Source organism: Cydia fagiglandana, chromosome 26, assembly GCF_963556715.1.
Source record: "Cydia fagiglandana chromosome 26, ilCydFagi1.1, whole genome shotgun sequence".
Taxonomy (NCBI): Eukaryota; Metazoa; Arthropoda; class Insecta; order Lepidoptera; family Tortricidae; genus Cydia; species Cydia fagiglandana.
Window position 1 is genome coordinate 4,652,946 of NC_085957.1, and position 22,740 is coordinate 4,675,685.

General features: G+C 40.6%; 1 protein-coding gene across 1 annotated transcript in view; it reads left to right on the forward strand.

Moving 5' to 3' along the window:
• Window positions 1-21,562, forward strand: part of LOC134677463 (segmentation protein cap'n'collar-like) — a 166,383-nt gene extending 144,821 nt beyond the window's left edge. Inside the window, exons 13-24 of the mRNA XM_063535945.1 lie at window positions 2,753-2,833; window positions 5,852-5,963; window positions 7,334-7,427; window positions 8,569-8,680; window positions 10,056-10,174; window positions 11,292-11,412; window positions 12,032-12,133; window positions 12,595-12,725; window positions 14,334-14,507; window positions 15,428-15,527; window positions 16,241-18,931; window positions 19,304-21,562. Of these exons, the coding sequence (XP_063392015.1) occupies window positions 2,753-2,833; window positions 5,852-5,963; window positions 7,334-7,427; window positions 8,569-8,680; window positions 10,056-10,174; window positions 11,292-11,412; window positions 12,032-12,133; window positions 12,595-12,725; window positions 14,334-14,507; window positions 15,428-15,527; window positions 16,241-16,299 (1,205 nt within the window). The 3' untranslated portion in view covers window positions 16,300-18,931; window positions 19,304-21,562. The remainder of the gene's footprint in view (window positions 1-2,752; window positions 2,834-5,851; window positions 5,964-7,333; window positions 7,428-8,568; window positions 8,681-10,055; window positions 10,175-11,291; window positions 11,413-12,031; window positions 12,134-12,594; window positions 12,726-14,333; window positions 14,508-15,427; window positions 15,528-16,240; window positions 18,932-19,303) is intronic.
• Window positions 21,563-22,740: the final 1,178 nt, after the last annotated feature.

Here is a 22,740-nt window from a genome sequence, read left to right on the forward strand (position 1 = left end):
TACATAGAAAACAACCATGACTCAGGAACAAATATCTGTGTCATCACACAAATAAATGCCCTTACTGGGATTCGAACCCAGGACCATCGGCTTCACAGGCAGGGTCACTACCCACTAGGCCAGACCGGTCGTCGTAAGGTTGGTTTTGTAAGGAAGTGTCATTTCTGTACGGTAGTTCCTACTATTTTTATTCTGTTGTATCATTATAAATGTTTGCTTGTCCTCTCCAAACGTCTTCGATATTTCGGCTGCCGATCGTTATGTCAGGCAGATCGTAATGTTTCTGTGTAATGTTTTGACTATAATGACGATAATTACATTAAACCAATATATAGGTAGGATAGGTTCGTTAGATTGCTTCCGATGCCCGAAGGCCAAACTGCCCAGAAATCAGAGCCCCGCTTAGCGGGGCTCCGTCGACTCAGGGAACGAGTCAAAGATTATCACGTTTCACGATATGCCTGATCTTAAGATCGGCCGCCGACAGATATATGTGGGGACACCCTTAGACGGACTCTTATGCTAATATCACTACTATGTCGGTAATATATATTTATTATTAGAAATGTAAAAGTATAGTCTCGTCTGTTACATATTTACGCCTAAACGACTGAACCGATTAAGATGAAATTTGATATGGAGATAGTTTGAGGACCGTGAAAGAACATGGGATAGAATATATCCCAGAAATTGTCCTTATTATAGGTGAGGAGGGGTGATGAAATATTTTTTTTTTACCTATCGCCACACCACATCGATGGCAAACAAGCATACGACCCGCCTGATAGTAAGCAGTAACCGTAGCCTATGGACGCCCGCAACTCCATAGGTGTTACATGCGCTATGTGAAAGTACACAAATGAAGTCGCGGGCAGATGCTATAGTTTTTTTTTTACATTTACGCCTAGTCATGGTCCTTTCAATGACATTTAAAAAGCTAGCTATCACATGATTTTAGCATACAAATAATGCAAGCAAACGCTCAATTTGCTTATTATCTCCTTATCTAGGTCTGTTCTGTATTAGCACTTGTAATCGTGACGTATTCGCTGCCCCATTTATGCTAGTCATTCGATGTCAGCATATTTTTTTATCAGCGTAACGATTATACGACAAAATATCACCATTTGTTTAATTTTAACTCTATATTTAGCCGTTTAAGGTAGATATTTGGATGGTCGAAAGTCACGCACACATGCAGACGCGTTTGTATGCGAATGACACGAGTTTTATCTTGTTTTTGTGAAGCACAAAATTAAGATAGTAAGCATTACTATGCTGCCAAAGTGGATTTTTGAACAGTTGTTAAGGAAGGAGCTTAGTTGTGAGTTTTTTTTATAAATTTTTCTGATGATCTGCTTTTTTTTTAGTAATTGTGACACCTAAGGATTGGCAAATGCGCCTACTATATGATTTTAAAAAAGCACTTCAAACCGAGATAGAAAACTAGGCTTTATTTGAATTAGTCCGGTTTGATACCTTATCGGTATTCGGTACCGGTCTGGTTTGGTCCGATCCGGTCCGGTACTTTTGAAAATAATCGCTCTGAGAATCATCTCCCTATTGATCCCTCCTGTAACTTTTGGGGTTCAAAAGCGTATTAAAAAAAACGTTCTACGAAAATTATTTTTTATATAAGTAGGTAAATAACGTGCAAATGTGTGGACAGATAATTGTGGCGATAAAAAGTCGAGCTATGGGTGAATTGCAAAAAAAATTACCTGGGCGCGTAGCCAACGTGCCAATAACGCTCCGTAGCGGATTGTAGTCATCTCTCTATCACTCTTCTGTGTTATTTTGCGGTGACAGTTGCGTTTCTTTCGCTACGGAGCGTTAACGATGGCACGTTGGCTACGCACCCTGGTTCAGAATTGTAGATTCAACGCCATATTACTGAAGTAGACATATAAGTTAAAATTTGTTGACGACCGGTCCGGCCTAGTGGGTAGTGACCCTGCCTGTGAAGCCGATGGTCCTAGGTTCGAATCCCAGTAAGGGCATTTATTTATGTGATGACACAGATATTTGTTCCTGAGTCATGGTTGTATTCTATGTATTTATATATTATTATATATATCGTCGTCTGAGTCCCCACAACACAAGCCAGCTTCTTGAACTTACTGTGGGCAGGCGTGTCTCACTCCGCGATTTCGTTGCTTTGCAACAGGTAGCTACAAGTACATCCGTTCTACACCAATTTTGGTGGCTAGTCATAAGCCGCGCGTGGCGCTGTCGCCACCTAGCGGCCATATCTGTCCTGATCGTAACAGACGCGTTTTGTTAGAGAGTAAGGTCTTCTTACCGAGTACTATTATTTATTCTGTGCTGTGGGACTTGGTCAATCTGTGTAAGAATGTCCTATAATATTTTTCACCTCAGCAGCTCGAACAAGGGTACTTTGCTTCTTAAAAACAGTGAGCCTAATGACATTCAAGTGACCTTTATAGTCAAATGTCATTTCAACATGCGGGGTCTAATACAAGTTCGATATACTTGGGTTCTATTATGTCTGTCCCTCTAGGTATGTTCTCACAGTTCTCACTGCTTAGGGTGAAAAATTTTGTGTACTACACGAGATCAAAGTTATTTACATATCGTGCGCTTTTGAATCCCTTACTACGCTCAAGATTCTATAATACTATAATCTTTCGCTTGCACGGGACTCAAAATAAGCACTCGAAGAAATATCAAACTTTGATCTCTTGTTGTACAACAAACTATATTTATATTTATTTATTTGTGTTGTTTGCAGGCATGTACACGATGCGTATGCTGGACGGGGCCGCGGGGGGCCACCACGCGCCCCACAACCACTCCCACATGATGATCGCCGGTCAGTACTCGCTGGGTCCTTGGCTAATGGCCCCTTGGCTTTCTTAGAGCTGTTACGCACTGACGACTTGTCGGTGGCGACTGTTATTTTCTATAGTTTATAAGGGCGTTTACGCACTTAGGGCCAGTTGCACCAACCACATTTGACAGACTGATCAAAGTCAGCGGCGCGCCCCGGCGCTTTACTACGAAAATTTCCATACAAAAAAATTTTGCGAACTCTTTAACGATACGAACAGTTTGGTGCAACCGACCCTTAGGGCCAGTTGCACCAACCACATTTGACAGACTGGTCAACGTCAGCCGGCGCGCCCCGGCGCTTTACTACGAAAATTTCCATACAAAAAATTTTTGCGAACTCTTTAACGATACGAACAGTTTGGTGCAACCGACCCTTAGGGCCAGTTGCACCAACCACATTTGACAGACTGATCAAAGTCAGCGGCGCGCCCCGGCGCTTTACTATGAAAATCTCCATACATAAAAATTTAGCGAACTCTTTAACGATACGGACAGTTTGGTGCAACCGACCCTTAGTCGCCGGCAAGGCCTTGAACCGGTTTTTACTTCATACAAAAAATACCAATACAATTCAAATACAATTCGCACTAAGCGCTTTGCTTCTACTTTCCTTATGCGCACTGCCAAGGAATGGAATTCCCTGCCGGCGTCTATATTTCCGTGTTCTTATAACCCGGCAACCTTCAAATCAAGAGTGAACAGGCACCTTCTGGGCGAGCTCGCTCCATCGTAGGCCACGTCTACGCCTCGGCTAGTCTGTGGCCATGAGTAAGCCCATTCATAATAAATAAATAAATAAAAAAAAACCGGTAATATTACGTTCTTTGGTTTATTATAAAAAAAAATATTGGGACAATCTAATAATACGAAGTTGTTAATTAAATATTTAATTCAGTCCTACATAAAGAGCATAAAATAATTAAAAATATTGGGCTATTTCGGGGTTCTGAAAAAAAAAACTGGTTCCAAGCCTTGGTCGCCGGTCGCCCGAGCGTCTCGGCGACTCGCAACGTAGTGGCGACACACAAGCGACTGCTGGTTGCCGGCGACCACGAGGAACACGGGTTCAAATGGAAACGTTCCCACTGCGAGCAACTGTCGAGACGACCAATTTGTATACATTCCCCCCCTCCCCCCTCAAGACTGAAGTAGGTAGCTGTGAAATAGTACATTACGATACATGTGCGAAAATTAGGAGATTCGCAACGAGTGGCGATAAATTGAAACACGGCCGAAGGGAGTGTTTTAACCCTTTATAAGGCATTAAGGTGTCAGGAATCATGCAAAATTGAACTCTATCACTTTGAAATAAAGTTAAAATTCAAGTGGGAAATATATTCCCTCTGCCTTCTAAAGGCTTAAATCGACACGAGTTGCAAATTACCTTTTCGCACGTGTATTGTACAACGTTTTACAGTACATATGGCCCTATAAATTTATGACATACGCAAGTATTGTGTTAATTACCTGGGGCGGCAAAGTAGCACCATATCGTCGGGTGACAAGCAAAAGTCACTAACTAACACCATTTAAATTATTGGACAATAAACCGTGTTACAAGTGTAATAAAGTGCATTGTTACTTAAATTTTTTGATAGTACTTAGTGACTTTTGCTTGTCACCCGACGATATATACTGTAAAGGTAATAAACAGGCATTCATTTATCGGCCAACATTTTATCGCGGATTGTCACTTCCGAATGATTATTTATATATCATATATCATTTGATTTATCTATAATATGATGGGACTCGCACACCTACATAAATGATTAGATAGCTATTTATCATATTAATCTAACGTGATAGATATAGCTGGTCAAGCAAATCTTGTCAGTATAAAAAGGCGCGAAATTCAAATTTTCTATGTGACGATATCCCTTTGCGCCGACATTTTTCAAATTTGCCGCCTTTTTCTACTGACAAGATCTGCTTGACCAACTTTAGGTAGGATAATTCGCCAGTAACTGGTCGCCCTAAACTAAAAATGAATTCTATTCACCTATAAACAGAATTCATTTTAGTATAAGATTTCAATAACTGACCGGCTTTCAATAACTGGCCATCTTATACTATAATGAATTCTATTTATAGGTGTATAGAATTGATATTTGATTTGAGGTGGCCAGTTACTGGCGTATTCCCCTATTTATCAATTATATTAATCTAATGTGAAATCTGGACCCGGGCATATCCTTAAACCACGTCCACGTCCACCGGTGGACGGGCAGCAGCGTCCCTCAAATTCGGTGTACTCGACTGCGATCGCCAACCCGCCTGCCAAGCGTGGCGATTATGGCATTCCCCCCCCCCCCCCATAAGGAGGAGGCCTATGTTCAGCAGTGGACGTCTTATGGCTGAGATGATGAATGTGAAATCTAATGTATTTTTTTTTAACTTTCAATATTTATTAGTGCATTCGAACTTAATATACATACTTATAAAAACTTAGTTAAATAACTAACCTACAAAACTTAAACTATATCTATTATTTAAATTAATTTCGAGTCCGTTACTTACGTGATTAGCAAAATTTTGGCAATTTTTCGGCCCCGTAGTAAGATGCTTGGTCCTTTAAAATTACTTAGGGCCGCTTGCACCATTCCACTAACCCGGGGTTAAGCGGTTAAACCTGGAGTTACCATGGTTACCAGCACAATTTAACACTAGGTTATAACGGTTTGACCGCTTAACCCCGGGTTAGTGGGATGGCGCAAGTGGCTCTTACTGACACACTTTCAGCCGTATTCGAACAATGAGATATGTCAAATACTAGATATTGAAACGATATGGATTGGATATGTCAGCGTCAAACGTCAAAAGTGACGTTTTTGTTTGAAGAAACGTCAATACGGATGTTTAACATTGCAAATGCGATGCAGAGTTAGCTTGGTCCGACTCTACATGTTATTAAACGTCGTGATTAGGGTATTTAGCCTGTATTCATTAAAATTTTCCTGTTTTCCCTAATTTTTAATACGTCTATCATACATTTTAGAGCGAGACTCGGCGTCCGATAGCGCCGTCTCATCCATGGGCTCGGAGCGCGTGCCATCTCTTTCTGACGGCGAGTGGTGCGACGGCAGCGACTCTGCGCAGGAGTTCCACAGGTAAGAGCGAGACAGATAGAATCGGCGTCCGATAGCGCCGTCTCATCCATGGGCTCGGAGTGCGTGCCATCTCTTTCTGACGGCGAGTGGTGCGACGGCAGTGACTCTGCGCAGGAGTTCCACAGGTAAGAGCGAGACAGATAGACTCGGCGCCCGATAGCGCCGTCTCATCCATGGGCTCGGAGCGCGTGCCGTCTTTTTCTGACGGCGAATGGTGCGACGGCAGCGACTCTGCGCAGGAGTTCCACAGGTTTGTATGGCTCTAATACACTTCTCATAAATCACACCATAAATAGCGATTGACATCTCTTATGCCGGCTGTACACACTCGCCGAGACCCCGACACAGAATAAATAATAGTACTACCGTACAGAAAGGAAACTTCCTACAAAACCGAAGTTTGACAGCGGTTCAGGGTCGAATCATGCTATCCCTTTCTAATATATGACACTATCCCTTTCGGCTATTTAGGGTTGTCAAAATTCAAGTGATTATCTTATCTGTGGTCGTGCACGCAGAAGGTAGTCAAGTGGTGCCAACCCTAATAATTGCTCGGAGCAATGCTGAGCCGAGCGGAGCCGAGTTTGACCGATCTCAGGAGTTTCGCACCCCTGACCCCGAGACAGGCCGAGAACGAGTGTGTACATGCTGCTCCCTTCTCGTCTCGCGCTTCTCTGATTGGATCGGAACGGTGCCGAGACTCGGCGAGAATCTCGACGAGTGTGTACTGCCGACATTATAAGGACATTCTTACACAAATTGACTTAGTCCCACGGTAAGCGCAAGGAAGCTTGTGTTGTGGTTACTCAAACAACGATAAATATTTATAATACACAAATACTTCGGGATTCGAACCCAGGACCATTGGCTTCACAGGCAGGGTCACTACCCACTAGGCCAGACCGGTCGACATTATGTGTTTCTTTATCTGTGAAACATACTATAGTTATTTGTTTCACTCGGGGGCAAAGTTGTTGTTTAACCGCTCGTGCTAATATTGATACCCGAGCAAGCGAAAGATTCCAAAATTGAACCACGAGCGTAGCGAGTGGTTCGAAAAATGGAATCTTAAGCGTCGCGAGGGTTTCAAAGCACAAGGGTTAAACAAAATTTGCCCCCGAGTGAAACACAAAATTTTTGACCACACCAACCCGAAGCAAATATTAAATGTAAAATATCAAACAAAAACAAACCAAATCAAATCCAAATGAATGTTATGAAATATTTATCATCCAAAATCATCATTTAAAAGTCAATTCTACTAGCAAACGTAAGAAAACAACTCACAATTTGCATTTGATTACTTTGTCTCACATGTGAATAAAATGCAACTTTGCTATCAGTTGTAAAAAGTAAATTTTTAATTGCAGCTCAAAGTTCCGGCCTTACGACGGCTCGTACGGACGCGAGCGCTCGCACCAACCGCAGAAGAAACACCACATGTTCGGCAAACGGTGCTTCCAGGTACGGATACATGGTGGCTAACGAGCGTACCGACCTGTAAGCGGTGGACGTTGGTCGTGGACGCTTACTAATGCAGTTTTGTATAAAGGCACGTTACCACAGTTGAAGATATTGGGATAGGGTCGCTATAGCCCATGAATCTAGTAACTATACAGTGTGGAAAGATAAGTCGGGCCCTGGAGGGAAACTACCTTAAATCCTTAAGCTGGCTCATTTTTCTTAAAGGAGACATTCCTTTATTTTTAAAAAGAAACAAAACTGCATCTAAAGTATTTTTCTTTTTTTCTTCAATTTGGCTTGTCTAATAAAAATCTTGAGTACTAAATATTAGATTTTATAGATATTTAGTACGACAGACGAGTGTAAGACCTAATGTTTCTTGGAGAAATGTTATCATTAACATCAACTGTATCGACTAGTAGAGTTTTAGAAAATCTTTGAATGCAGTTTTGTTTTTTTTTTTTTAATAAAGGAATGTCTCCTTTAAGTAAAATGAGCCAGCTTAAGGATTTAAGGTAGTTTCTCTCCAGGGCCCTACTTATCTTTCCACCCTGTATAACTGACACAGGTATGAGGTTCAACAATCTCATATTTTTTAATGCCCCACCGTAAATTTTGTATGGATTATGTTCGGCAACAAATAAATGCGACCAATCATAGTGTCGCATTGCGTATGTTTGGTCCCTCCCGGAGGCACGCGTATAGCACATCTATAGGATCCTATCATCTATACTATAGCTACAGGCCACAGTCTATACAGTCGTTCGATGAGGGGAGCCGGGGTAGGGGGCGTCGCGCACACCCGAGCTGCATTCATCGCTGTTATCGCATTGTTAGTAGCTCGGTACACGTCAAGTTAACCTTTTAAGATAGAAATTCAAATTCCGTACCCAAAGGGTAAAAACGGGACCCTATTACTCCGCTGTCCGTCTGTCCGTCCGTATGTCTGTCACTAGGCTTTATCACCTGATGAGACAGTTGAAATTTTCACTGATGATGTATTTCTGTTGCCGCTATAACAACAAATACTAAAAAGTACGGAGCCCTCGGTGGGCGAGTCCAACTTGCACTAGTCCGGTTTTTTTTAATCTTTGCAAAAACTTGTTAATTAAGTACTAATGCTATTTATTATTGTTAACAGGAACAAAACCAACCAGCGCCATCTATGGAGACCCTGACGCCGCGGCCGGCGGTCGTCAAGTACGAATGCCCGGAGCAGGCGTACGCGCACGAAAACATGCATATGCACAACGGTAAGTCTGCCTTCCGAAGAGTATGTCGCTTATTACTAGCCAAATAACACTAGACTCTACTAAAAAAAAATTCTCAAAAAATGCGCATGTAACACCTCTGGAGTTACAGGCGATCGTAGGCTACGGAGACGGCTTACCATCAGGCAGGCCGTATGTTTGCTTGCCACCGACGTAGTAGGAAAAATTACTTACCTAAATCAAAATGTGACGTATTTTTTTTACATGATATAATATTCATATTCATAAATTTAAAAGTGGAAAATAATAATAATATCGCATAATAATAGCATCGTTCGCAGACGTTTCTGCTTGTTAAAAATTAAAATTCATATTCATATTCATTTAATCCATTGTTCTCATGCTCATCAGTACAATAGGTCTTACATTTTAGTCTTCGTAGGTGCATGACACCCTGCTAGGGTATACAATACAGGACATGTTACTTAATAACTAAACTTAATAACTAAATAAAATTTACAATTACAGTAATTATAATAGCAAAGTAAATGATTTAAACTTTAAAGTACTTGTGCAGCACTGAAGGTTTAACATATACTTAACTGATACCACCTACATTTTTTTTAAATTAAACTTGAGTGATAAATGCATACGTATGTAAATCGGACAATGCAATATTATGATGAAATGGAGCTGATCTGATGATGGAGATAGGTGTGACCATGGGAATTCTGTGATGAAACAACGCAACCTAATGGGGTTGGCCGGTGGAAGTTTTTAGCAGATGGCGCCATCATAGCTTGCCCTGTCAATGCCTAGAATTGTGTCAAATTTTTGTTTTTTTAATACCCTGGATGCAAGCTCTTTAAGCCGAATCTCGTAGAAAAAGGGGCAAGCTATGATGGCGCCATCTATGCAAACCTTTGACAGTTGCCAACCCCATTGTGTTTGAGGTTGTTGCAATTGTCTTGATGAGTATTAGTTGCCTGTGGAAAAAAAAGTATAAAAGCTTGTACCAAAAACCGGGCAAGTGCGAATCGGTCTCGCGCACGAAGGGTTCCGTACCATAAAGCAAAAAAAAAAACGGAAAAAAATGCAAAAAGAAAACGGTCACCCATCCAAGTACTGACCACGCCCGACGTTGCTTAACTTTGGTCAAAAATCACGTTTGTTGTATGGGAGCCCCACTTAAATCTTTATTTTATTCTGTTTTTAGTATTTGTTGTTATAGCGGCAACAGAAATACATCATCTGTGAAAATTTCTACTGTTTAGCTATCACGGTTCGTGAGATACAGCCTGGTGACAGACAGACGGACGGACGGACAGCGAAGTCTTAGTAATAGGGTCCCGTTTTACCCTTTGGCTACGGAACCCTAAAAATGAAATTTTTGCATAAATGTTATCTTGTTTCGCAGTGGAGTTCGGCGCGCGGCAGCTGGCGCACGCGCACCCCGCGCCCGCGCCGGCGCCCGTGCCCGCCGTGGCGCCCGCCCTGGACCTCAACACCGCGCATTCCAGCCACGCTTTACTGCAGGTAACTTAACGTAAAACCAGTGGTGGGCAAAGTAAGGCCCGCGGGCCATCTCCGGCGCGCCAATCGATTTTATCCGGCCCGCCACCGGTCCTATGAAATAATTAGTATATGGCTTTGGCCCACGATGATCGATGATAAGTCTTTGGCCAGGCCTATGGAACTCTCCGCGCGAGCTCGGATTAATACCTACGAATCGGCTCCCGTTCACGGTAGATAGGCAAGCCAGTTGGTTGCCACACGCGCTCACGTACGCACGTCACCGCGCGCCGCACTGTCAATTTTTACGATAGTTACAAGCTACGTAGTAGGTGCCTACCTACTATTGAATTTCTTTAATTAAACATGTAGTGTTTGTTATGTAGTTATAGTTATGTAATGTATAGTTTTAGATATCTATCTATTTGAAATAGGTAGCAATTTTTTAATTTATTTTGGTAAATGTTTATTTTAACGACAGTAAGTTAACTTTACACCGGAAAGTGCCTACTCATTTTTGCACTGGTTAACTTATAATTAATTACCTGTATTGATGGGGTTTCTATTACTTTTCTTTATAGTATAACATTAATCTCTATCTGGTTTTAAATTACACGAAGTTTTAAAACTAATTCTTGCTGGGATTATTGCGCGGCTTATAAAACGGCGTAAACACTGCGGTTAATGCAGGGACATATGACCTTTTAAAAAGACTATTTCGCAAACACTAACGCATAATTGGAATATTAGGTATAATTTAAGATTTAGCTTTCCTTTTATTTCACTCCGCTGTTTACGTAGGTATTTATTTATAATTTCTAAGCATCAGCAACCCTAGCGTTGTGCCGGTGCGCGCGGTGCGGGGAGCGGCGCGCTGAAGGTCACTCCATTGTATTTTTGTGTAGGTATCAAAACGGTAGGTATTTTCGTTTTGTTTGAGAGATAAGTATCTGATCGTAAGAACTATTATATAATCTGTGCTTTGGCGACCACCGGCTTTATTTTATATTTTTTTAATAATTTCCCACAAGTCCAAACTTGTGCAGCACTGAAGGTTTATATTCGAATTTCGTCAAGTGGACGGAAACTGACACCGGACGAAAACCAGCACAATGACCCTATTACGTTGTTATGTTGACAGAATGGTTTAGCAGCCGGTCCGGCGCGGTACGCGTACGCGACGCCGGAGCGCGTGCGCCACAACCACACCTACTCCGCGCCCGGCCTCCAGCCCGAGCGGCCCGCCACCCGGGACAAGCGAGGTAACTACACCACTTACACATCACATACACACACACACACACACACACACACACACACACACACACACACACACGCACACACACACGCACTCACTCACACACACACAAACTCACACACACACACACACACACACTCACACACACAAACACTCACACACACACACACTCACACACACACACACACACACACACACACACACACACACACATTGTTAAACTTGATCACTTACCCTATTTCACAATTTTATTACAAGCTTTTATTTAGTTTCACCTGACCGTTATCTGTCTGTCAGTCTGCCTGTGTGTAATGAAATCTTGCAAGTTAAATTTGATCCACTTCCCGGTTTCCGATTGAGCTGAAATTTTGCATGCATGTATACATTGGATGACAATGCAATATTATGGTACCATCGAGCTGATCTGATGATGGAGACAGGAGGTGGCCATAAGAACTCTGTGATGAAACAACGCAACCTAATTGTGTTAGCGGTTTTTAGAATTGTCTCGATGAGTATTAGTTGTCTGTCGTAAGAAAAGTACAGTCAGCGATAAAAGCTTGTACCAAAAATGACTTTTTGCCAAAAACTTTTTAACACATTAACATGTATGTTGGTTACAGTTCGCCGGTTGACGGACGGCAGCGTGTCGGACGGCGGGTCGTGCGCCGGCGCCGGGCACCTGTCGCGAGACGAGAAGCGCGCCAAGGCGCTCGGTATGTATGGTATACTTCACACCAATTAAATATAGGAGCATTCCATGAAATTGTCTACCGTTTATCCCGTACAAACGCGAATTTTCTGAAAATTTGCAGACATAAGAGTTTCCTTTTCTATGACAAATGGCCAAAAATATGCATAGAAAAATAATCGCCTGCTTCAAATGCCGAAAAAAGTCGCAACACAGGAAAGAAAATGCATTTGTACGGTACAGTCCGTGGAATGCTCCTACAGTATACTCACTTAAAATAATAATATGCTAAAAATACAATTAAGATAATAATAGTAGGTACATTACAAGTGTGAAAAATAGGAAATACGCAACGAGTGGAGATAAAACACAACCGAAGGGAGTGTCCGACACGAGTTGCGAATTACCTTTTCGCACGGTCCCTATATGGCTTGTTTAATGAAATAGACTCGTCAGCACCTGGGTTCCAGTTTCTAACCTAAATATTCTCCACAGGCATACCCATGGAAGTCCACGACATAATAAATCTGCCGATGGACGAGTTCAACGAGCGGTTGTCCAAACACGACTTGAGCGAAGCACAGTTATCGCTTATACGGGACATACGGCGCCGAGGCAAGAACAAGGTAAGGACAATAGCGACGCAACTCAAAATGTGACCATATACAACGAGCAGTTGTCGAAACACGACTTGAGCGAGACGCAGCTAGCGCTCATACGGGGCATACGGCGCCGAGGCAAGAACAAGGTAAGGACAATAGAACGCAACTCAAAATGTGACCATATACAACGAGCGGTTGTCGAAACACGACTTGAGCGAGGCGCAGCTGTCGCTCATACGGGACATACGGCGCCGAGGCAAGAATAAGGTAAGGACAATAGCGACGCAACTCAAAATGTGACCATATACAACGAGCGGCTGTCGAAACACGACTTGAGCGAAGCACAGTTATCGCTTATACGGGACATACGGCGCCGAGGCAAGAACAAGGTAAGGACAATAGCGACGCAACTCAAAATGTGACCATATACAACGAGCGGTTGTCGAAACACGACTTGAGCGAAGCACAGTTATCGCTTATACGGGACATACGGCGCCGAGGCAAGAACAAGGTAAGGACAATAGAACGCAACTCAAAATGTGACCATATTCAACGAGCGGTTGTCCAAACACGACTTAAGCGAGGCGCAGCTATCGCTTATACGAGACATACGGCGCCGAGGCAAGACCAAGGTAAGGACAATAGAACGCAACTCAAAATGTGACCATAGACAACGAGCGGTTGTCCAAACACGACTTGAGCGAGGCGCAGCTGTCGCTTATACGGGACATACGGCGCCGAGGCAAGAACAAGGTAAGGACAATAGCGATGCAACTCAAAATGTGACCATATTCAACGAGCGGTTGTCCAAACACGACTTAAGCGAGGCGCAGCTATCGCTTATACGGGACATACGACGCCGAGGCAAGAACAAGGTAAGGGCTGGGGTGCGAAACTCCTGAATTCGGGTAAACGCGGCTCCGCTCGGCTCAGCATTGCTCCGAGCTATTATTAGGGTTGACACAACTTGAAGTCTCTTTGCGTGCACGACCACAGATAAGATAATGACTTCAATTTTGACAACCCTAAATAGCCGAAAGGGATAGTGCCATATATTAGAAAGATTTGACCCTGAACCGCTGTCAAACTTGGGTTTTGTAGGAAGTTTCCTTTCTGTACGGTAGTACAGTCGCCATCAGATATATCGGAGCGGCCGAAGTGCACAAAAATATCTGAACACACACCCTAGCGTCTTGAAAATAGAGGCGTGTTCAGATATTTGTGAGCGCCCTGGCCGCTCCGATATATCTGATGGCGACTGTACTTTAAATTGAAACTTTTTATAATTCTAATACACACGCACACGTATTACCTATATTTCAAAATATCGTTTCCCACTTTAACGTTTCAGTTTATATAATAATATAGTTACACTTTTTTTCATTTAACGCCTTTTATGTCTATAATTGAGTCGCTTAACTTCAAACTCGGGTAAATCCATGTGTCAGATTATGCGATTTTGGTATTAAGAAAACGTAATAGGGTAGATATTTGCTGAGAGGGCCCAATGGATTTACCCGAGTTTGAAGTTAAGCGACACAATTATAGATTGTAGCTCGCTAGATGGCGTTCTTGTTGCCGTATTTTTCTAGTCATTGAGCAAATAGTAAATATGTATTGTGTTGTCAACAGGTGGCAGCCCAAAACTGCCGGAAACGCAAACTGGACCAGATCACATCGCTGGCGGACGAGGTGCGCACCGTGCGCGACCGCAAGGTGCGCACGCAGCGCGACCACCACACGCTCACGGCCGAGAGGCAGCGCGTGAAGGAACGCTTCGCCGCGCTCTACAGACACGTGTTCCAAGTGAGTGTAGTCTACAGCAGGGCCCGCGGGCCACATCCGGCCCGCGAAGCGTTCAAATCCGGCCCGCCGACAGCGTCCTAATCCGGCCCTCAGGTAGAAAAGTTTTGGAGACCCCTGTGGCCTATTTTATAAAGCTACAAGTTACAATTTACAAGCGGAAGTCTCGTTCTAAAACATAGGGTTAGAAAGAGACTTCCGCTTGTAAATTGTAACTTGTAGCTTTATAAAATGGGCCACTGGTCTACAGTACAGAGACGTTACAGCTACACAAAGTCATTAGGACGGTTGGACCTCAAAAATGCATGAACCCATAAAAATTAAAAATGCTTGAAGGATAATTTCCAGTTAGTAATAAATAGAAAAAAAACAACAGGTTGCACTCCGGGTGTGCCGGCAGAAGTGAAAACTCAATGACATTGTAACAGTTTTTCGATCAGGTCTCGCTTACGAAGCGTCTTACGTCAAAATATGAATAACAGCGCCATCTAGTGCAAAATGTCTGCAGCACTATGTATAATTGAGGTTAACGCCATCTAGCGTTATTTCGCCGCATTACTTGAAACCCCTAAGCACATCACTGTTAGTACTCGATTTATATTAGTACCAGTTGGAGGGAAACTCACTAGATGACATTTAAATCACGTAACGTTCGTCACGTCTTACGAATCATACCTGTCGCGAGTTTAACATTTCGTCGGGTGACAAGCAAAAGTCACTAAGTACTATCCAAAAATTAAAGTAACAATGCACTTTATCACACTTGTAACACGGTCTATTGTCCAATAATTTCAATGGTGTTAGATAGTGACTTTTGCTTGTCACCCAACGATTTTTTCCCCATCACAAAAAGTGCACAGCGCCGCTAAAGAAGTTTTCACTTCAAAACATACTTATCTAAATAATGTGTGCGTCCGTTTCAGAATCTCCGCGACGCCGAGGGCAGGCCGCTGTCGTCAGCCCAGTACTCGCTGCAGCAGGCCGCCGACGGAAACGTCGTGCTTGTACCCAAGATGCAGCACGGTCAGTTACATTATCAATATCATACACACCTATAGTTCCTTTTTTTTAGCATTAGAAATAAGGTAAACAATATTGATGTGTCTTTTAATTGAAAAACACATTTTAAAAATAAATTGCGGCAAATATGTAGCAATTATGAATCTAATACGATCATTTATTCTTCTGCTTTCATAAGTAATAGTTTTTAGGGTTCCGTACCCAAAGGGTAAAACGGGACCCTATTACTAAGACTTCGCTGTCCGTCCGTCCGTCCGTCCGTCCGTCTGTCTGTCACCAGGCTGTATCTCACGAACCGTGATAGCTAGACAGTTGAAATTTTCACAGATGATGTATTTCTGTTGCCGCTATAACAACAAATACTAAAAACAGAATAAAATAAAGATTTAAATGGGGCTCCCATACAACAAACGTGATTTTTGACCAAAGTCAAGCAACGTCGGGAGTGGTCAGTACTTGGATGGGTGACCGTTTTTTTTGTTTTTTTTTTTTTGCATTATTGTACGGAACCCTTCGTGCGCGAGTCCGATTCGCACTTGCCCGGTTTTTGATTTTTAAAAAGCGTTTTTCAATTAAAAGACATGCCAAGATCGCTTACCTTCTTTCAAGTTCTTTCTAATGCTAAAAAAACGAACTATAAGCTTAGGAGCATCGTTAGCGGACGTTTTTGCTTGTTGAAAAATAATACTATATCTAACCAAATACCTTGTCCACAGACCACCCGATGAACCGGTCCTCGGAGGACGACATGGACCGCAAGAAACACTACGAGTGACAGTCGGGCTGGTAGCAGACAGACAGACGGACAGACACCGATACGCGCTACAGCCACGCGTTCATAATGAGTTAGCAGCGTTTATACCTCGTTGAGTGACTGACATATTCCAAAATTAAAAAAAAAACAAAGGGTCGCACTCCGGGAGTGCCGGCAGAAGTGAAAACTCAATGGCATTGTAACAGATTTTCGATCAGGTCACGTGTACGTCTTACGAATATTACGGTCACGTGACCTGTCGCGAGTTTAACATTTTTTCCCTATCACAAAAAGTGCACAGCGCCGCTAAAGAAGTTTTCACTTCAAAAACAATACATTAACGTATTTTGGATTGTGTCACCATTTTTGAACTGTACGGCAAATATAATAAATAATACTTACAACAATGACACATTAGAATTAAAAACATTGCTGCTATAGTAGTCGTACTGATATCAACTGGCTACTGAGGTCATTATGCCATCTCTTTCACTCTTAGTTGGTCTTAACAAGAGTAAAGCAGAAAGCATTATGACCTCAGTCGCCAATTGGTATTGCGGTGAGTATAACGCCAAGTGGATTAATATGATTTATTTTAACTAACACATTGTAGTTAGTTATAGATATATAAGACGCGTTGTATACTTGTATTCGAACAACAATATACAAAAATTGTCTGTCTAATGTCGCGTGTGGTACTGTCATTATACTCAAAAAAGAAATATGGAATGAAAATACGATATATTGAGATAAAAAGTCTAAAAAGACTCGATAAAAAATTGTCACATTTACTCAATATTTCGTGTTTCTTTCCTGCTAAGAAAAAACTGTCTAATTGACAGTTATTTTATACCTGAATCTAAGTCTAACAAAAGTAATAACATCAGAAAATATCCAACACGTGAAACAAATATTATATGAAGACAATTAATAACAACTACATTTGAATGTCGACCTTACGATTAAAGAGATAAGGTTGAATGTCACGTGGGCTTCGATAATTTGTATAAACATATAAAAACTCACAGAATCAGTACTCAAAATGAAGAATAGACTTATCAAGGGATCTACAAAATATTTATATAATCATTTTGCCTCTTTTACATATTTTTTAAATCACATGTTAAAGAGACAAATGAAAAAATCACATGATAAGTTTTTTTTCTTAAAAGAAACAAGTGTCTCTGACACTAAATATTATGTAAACGTGAACATTTGAACAACTTAATATAACTTTAATAATGTCAGTATGCCTCTTACTCTCATGAAATATGTTAGAATTAGGGAATGCAAATCGGTTATTTTTTGTATGGAAATAATCGGTTTTTAACCGAAACCGCGGTCATTTCCATACAAAAAATAACCGATTTGCATTCCCTAGTTAGAATGAGACATTGAACTGACATTAGGTATTACTGACTTGAAAACTTGTATTAGTTTTTTGTTTATAGTTCGTTATTTAGCATTAGAAAAAAACTACGTCATCTTGTGGTGCCTTTTATTTGAAAAACGCTTTTTATAAATCAGTAACTATTACTTATGAAAGCAAAATAATGTAAATAATCGTATATGATTCATAATTGTTACATATTTGCCGTGACTTCTTTTTCAAAAGTGTTTTTCATTAAAAAGACACGTTAAGATTGTTTACCTTTTTTCTGATGCTAAAAAATGGACTATAATGGGAAACCAGTGAAGTTGTGTTGAACATGAAATAACAATACAACACAAAATTGTTGTATTTTTGTGAATCTGTGCTTCATTCCGATAGGTATTTTAAGAAAGGTGAACAATGTTTTAAATAATGACATAATTCATATGATATTTTTACATTTGAATTGTGTCTAGCATATTTAAGCAGGCGAATCTAATAAGATGCTATAGTGACATCTATGTATTGATTTACACTTTTGTTTCTGTTTAAATAAATGGTATGTTTGTTTGTCCTCATATCTAACTGAATATAACAAACTTATTTTTCACTACGTATAAGGTTAACTTTGTATAATCATCGCTAACCAACGCTTTTTCATCACCGTGTAAATGAAAAAAAAAATGTGATAGAAAGATTCCATTTTTATTTAGTTTCAAATTAGATTTTTAGGTTCAAGCTGATTGCCTATTCTCTAGAGCTTGGCCTGTTTTTTTGCTTACCATAAATGACTGATAAAATAAAAAAATAGATTAAAAATAAAAAAATCATGGTGTCTCTGACGCCGGCGCGTTGCAATAAGTAATATAGTTTGGCAAGCCATTTCGGTCAGTAGAAAAAGGCGGCAAATTTAAAATTTATAGGCGCGTAGTGTTCCCTATAGAAAATTTGTATTTCGCGCCTTTTTCTACTGACAATATGGGTTTGCCGGATACAATAGTTTGTAAACACTTTTTGTAATATATTTTCTTTATAAGTTGTTTATTTATGTATAAAATAATTAAATAAAAAAATAAAAATAGTAAGTATCTGATTGTTTTTGTGAAAAGGTTTTGTTTAAACCCGTTTTGGAAGAAAGTACAAAATTAAAGGCATGTGTACATATGAGTTTATATGAATATTGCAAAGTGCCCCTTTACCACGGCTTGTGTCAGTAGGTTCTTAAAATATAGAATAGTCTATGGTCTTAGGAGCTATTACTTGAGTAACGTGTCTACAGATGTAGTTTATAATTATTTTCCATCGTATTTTCACGGAAATGTTGGTACGTGTCTCGCTTGCAGCCAGTCTCGGTCAGGCGTGGCTCACTCCGCGATTTCGTCGCTTTGCTACAGGTAGCTAAAAGTCCATCCGTTCGAACCCAATTTTGGGGTTTGCCATGAGCCGCGCGTGGCGCTGTCGCCACCTACCGGCCATATCTGTGCTGATCGTGACAGACGCGTTTTGTTAGAGAGTGTGTCTTCTGTACATAGACTATTATTTATTCTGTGTCTCGGTACAAAAAGTGCTGAGGTTGATTGAAGTAGCATGACAAATACGAACGTTTCCGAGGAAATACGATGGAAAACAATTATGCACTACATCTGTATTCAGCTGTAACGGTATTTTGAAGTTGATCATTTGTTTATTTTTCGTGATCTTTTGAAATGTCGTCACCGATTGAAAACATTTCAAAGACAATACCAAAAAAAAGCTTTAAAACAAATCGTGCCTACCTCTAATAATAAGAGTGGGGTACTCAAAAATATTTCAATGAAATAAAAAAAAATATTTATTTTATGTCTATGGAGAAAGTGTTACCATTTAAAATAAAAAAATGTTTCGTTGTCTTTGAATTGTTGTTCAATCGAGCAAAGATTGAAGAATGGTGCGAATAGAGTAGCCATCGCTTTGTCAAATATATTTTTAATAATAAATGTGTAGGCGGGTACTGCATTTCACGATTTATTTTTAATTTACCGTTAGGTAAAGGCTGTGGGTAGCTTTTTGTTTTGCCGGCAAACGTCAAAAGTTTTAGGTTATGTCGCTTTTGGCGCGATTTGTGGCTGAAGTGAAAAAAAGTTAGCAAACAGTGCTAGAGTCACAGTAAAATGAAGACTAACCCTTTTCAGGCTTAGTAAGATGTATCAGCCACATGCGATTCATTAAATTGTAACCTTAGCTCTCAGATTTAAGGTTCAAATTACACTGTACTTTGGCAAATACTACCTGGTTTCGTGATCACCAAAGTGATGATTGTAAAAATTAGGTACTGTCTGAAAAAGGGTTTGATCTGTGTTATTGAAAATTTGTAAGGTAAGTTATATTACTTATTTATTCCAAGTTGGCTTAGTTATTTAATCAGTACAACAAATATTTTTACGTTTAATAAATATAATTAACGCTTTAGTTCTAACCCAAGTTAACACGGAACAATAAACAATAGCGTATTTTTTAAACTTATAAGGATTTAATGAAATAAACCTAATATTGTCAATATTTTTTTCTCCAATATGCTCGGAAATGTTCACCTTACTGTAGCAAAAATACTACGGGAAGTTCTTCGTTAATGTCAAACTCTAATTAAAAAACATCAAACTATCGCTGTCCTGTTCTAGCGGACGGGAAGTAAAAAAACACTACAGTAATAACTTATTACTGTAGTGTTTTTTACTTTTTAATAATAAAAAACCGGGCAAGTGCGAGTCGGACTCGCGAACGAAGGGTTCCGTACCATAATGCAAAAAAAAAACAAAAAAAAGCAAAAAGAAAACGGTCACCCATCCAAGTACTGACCCCTCCCGACGTTGCTTAACTTTGGTCAAAAATCACGTTTGTTGTATGGGAGCCCCATTTAAATCTTTATTTTATTCTGTTTTTAGTATTTGTTGTTATAGCGGCAACAGAAATACATCATCTGTGAAAATTTCAACTGTCTAGCTATCACGGTTCGTGAGATACAGCCTGGTGACAGACGGACGGACGGACGGACAGTCCCGTTTTACCCTTTGGGTACGGAACCCTAAAAACGCAAACGGCCAATTATTATTGCCGCGAGCCGCTTCTACACGACCCGATCAGCTATCATTTCACGTGTATGATCGTGCGAATACTGCTTAATAAAATCAAAGATTATTTATATTTTTTTTTTAAATCTCATCCGTGTGCATAAAGCTTATATAGTTTGTCAAAGGACTTTCTCATTTCAAACATAGACAAAGAGAATCATACTATCTTTGTCTTACACTAGTACTAGCACCCAAAAGAAAAGGATGGGTATAGTTTTCCTGGTTCTTACTGACTGAAAAGTTGGTTTGACCAACTATATTGCACAATTATATTGAATGAACGAATACTGAATGGCAGAATAAGTTTGTAACTTTAACTTTTAAAAATTAATTAAAGAGGGAAATTGTTTTTGACATTTTGGATGTGAAGGTTTGATTTGAGTGATGCTTGATGGTTAAATAATAATTATTTTAGCTTATTTCCTCGCATGTTTGGAGAAAAGCACTATATATGCCTCGGCAGGAATAGCAATTCGTGGATTCGTCTTCTTTGTCGGACTCCGCTTCGCGTCGTCCGACAAAATCGAAACTCATCCACGAATTGCCCTTTCCCGGCCTCTGCAATAATGTACTATTATGGTTTAAAGGACTCACGTCCAAGTCATAAAACTTAAAAAAAAAACTTTATCGCTTCTGTCGTATGCCGGTAAAAATCTAGATTTCTTTTTAAATCATGTACCGCTAAGTCGAACTGTTGTAATATATTATGTATGTATATCATAAGGTTTTTTATCTGTAGCCGTAAGTCGAGGAACGTAGTATAGAGCATTATAACGTAAGTCTTAATAAAAATACGTCGAAAGTTTACTTTGATTTTTATTTTCCACTATTAAGTCCTATTTTGAGACAACCTAGTCTGGTTTTAAGCAATTTGGTCAGTAAAAAATAGGTATACCTACACTCACTCCTTTTTTTAGGGTTGTAGCGTACAGTCGCCATCAGATATATCGGAGCGACCAAGGCGCTCACAAATATCTGAACACGCCTCTATTGTCAGGGGGTTACAGCGCGTGTTCAGATATTGCCTATGGACTACAGTTTAGTCCGCGAGCCACGGACAGTTTTGTATGACCAATCGCCTTCCGGGCGATAACTCGTATAGTGGTTAACGGCTACGTATGATGAATCGTCGTGGATGTCAGCTGCCGCGTAATTGTGTCACAGGGTGGTTAAATAAAACAACAGTTGTCATGTACAGTCAAGACAAAACGGACAAAGTGCCAAAAATATATCACACTATCTTAATATATGGGCCGTGTTTACATATTTTTGGCACTTTGTCTGTGTCAATATTTATTACTTTGACTGTCCTATGCGACCCATTGCGACTGACGCGCGCGCTGATTCGTCGCGTCGTGACAGTTAACGGCTATAGTTTATTGTGTATACCACAGAATAAATAATAGTATGTACTAGGTACAGAAGACTCGCTCTCTAACAAAACGCGTCTGTTACGATCAGCACAGATATGGCCGCTAGGTGACGACAGCGCCACGCGCAACTTATGGCTTCCCCAAAATTGGTGTGGAACGGATGTACTTTTAGCTACCTGTAGCAAAGCGACGAAATCGCGGAGTGAGCCACGCCTGCGTATACATCACATCTCTTCTTTTTAAATGATTTATTAATTTTATTTTACATGTTAATGTAGCCATAATTCAAAAGCGTCTATTTATCAAAAGAGCTCAGTAACTATTGAGTACCCTCGGACAAGGCATGGCGTTGGCATGCCTTACCACTGAACACACACGAAGGCCGATCCCCATCATACACCCAGTCAGAGTACGTCACATCGCTCTTAGCTCTCTTCAAATCCGCCAACAGTTCTAGCAAACACGAACATTGCCAAGGATTCCCGTAAAATGACGCCCAACTGGGCATATAACCTGGCGGTGGTGCGGCAAATACCGAGGCGAAGTCGGGAGGTAGAAAACTTAATTGGTTGTCACGCAGAACCAGTTGTCTAATGTTGCTGAAAGCGTT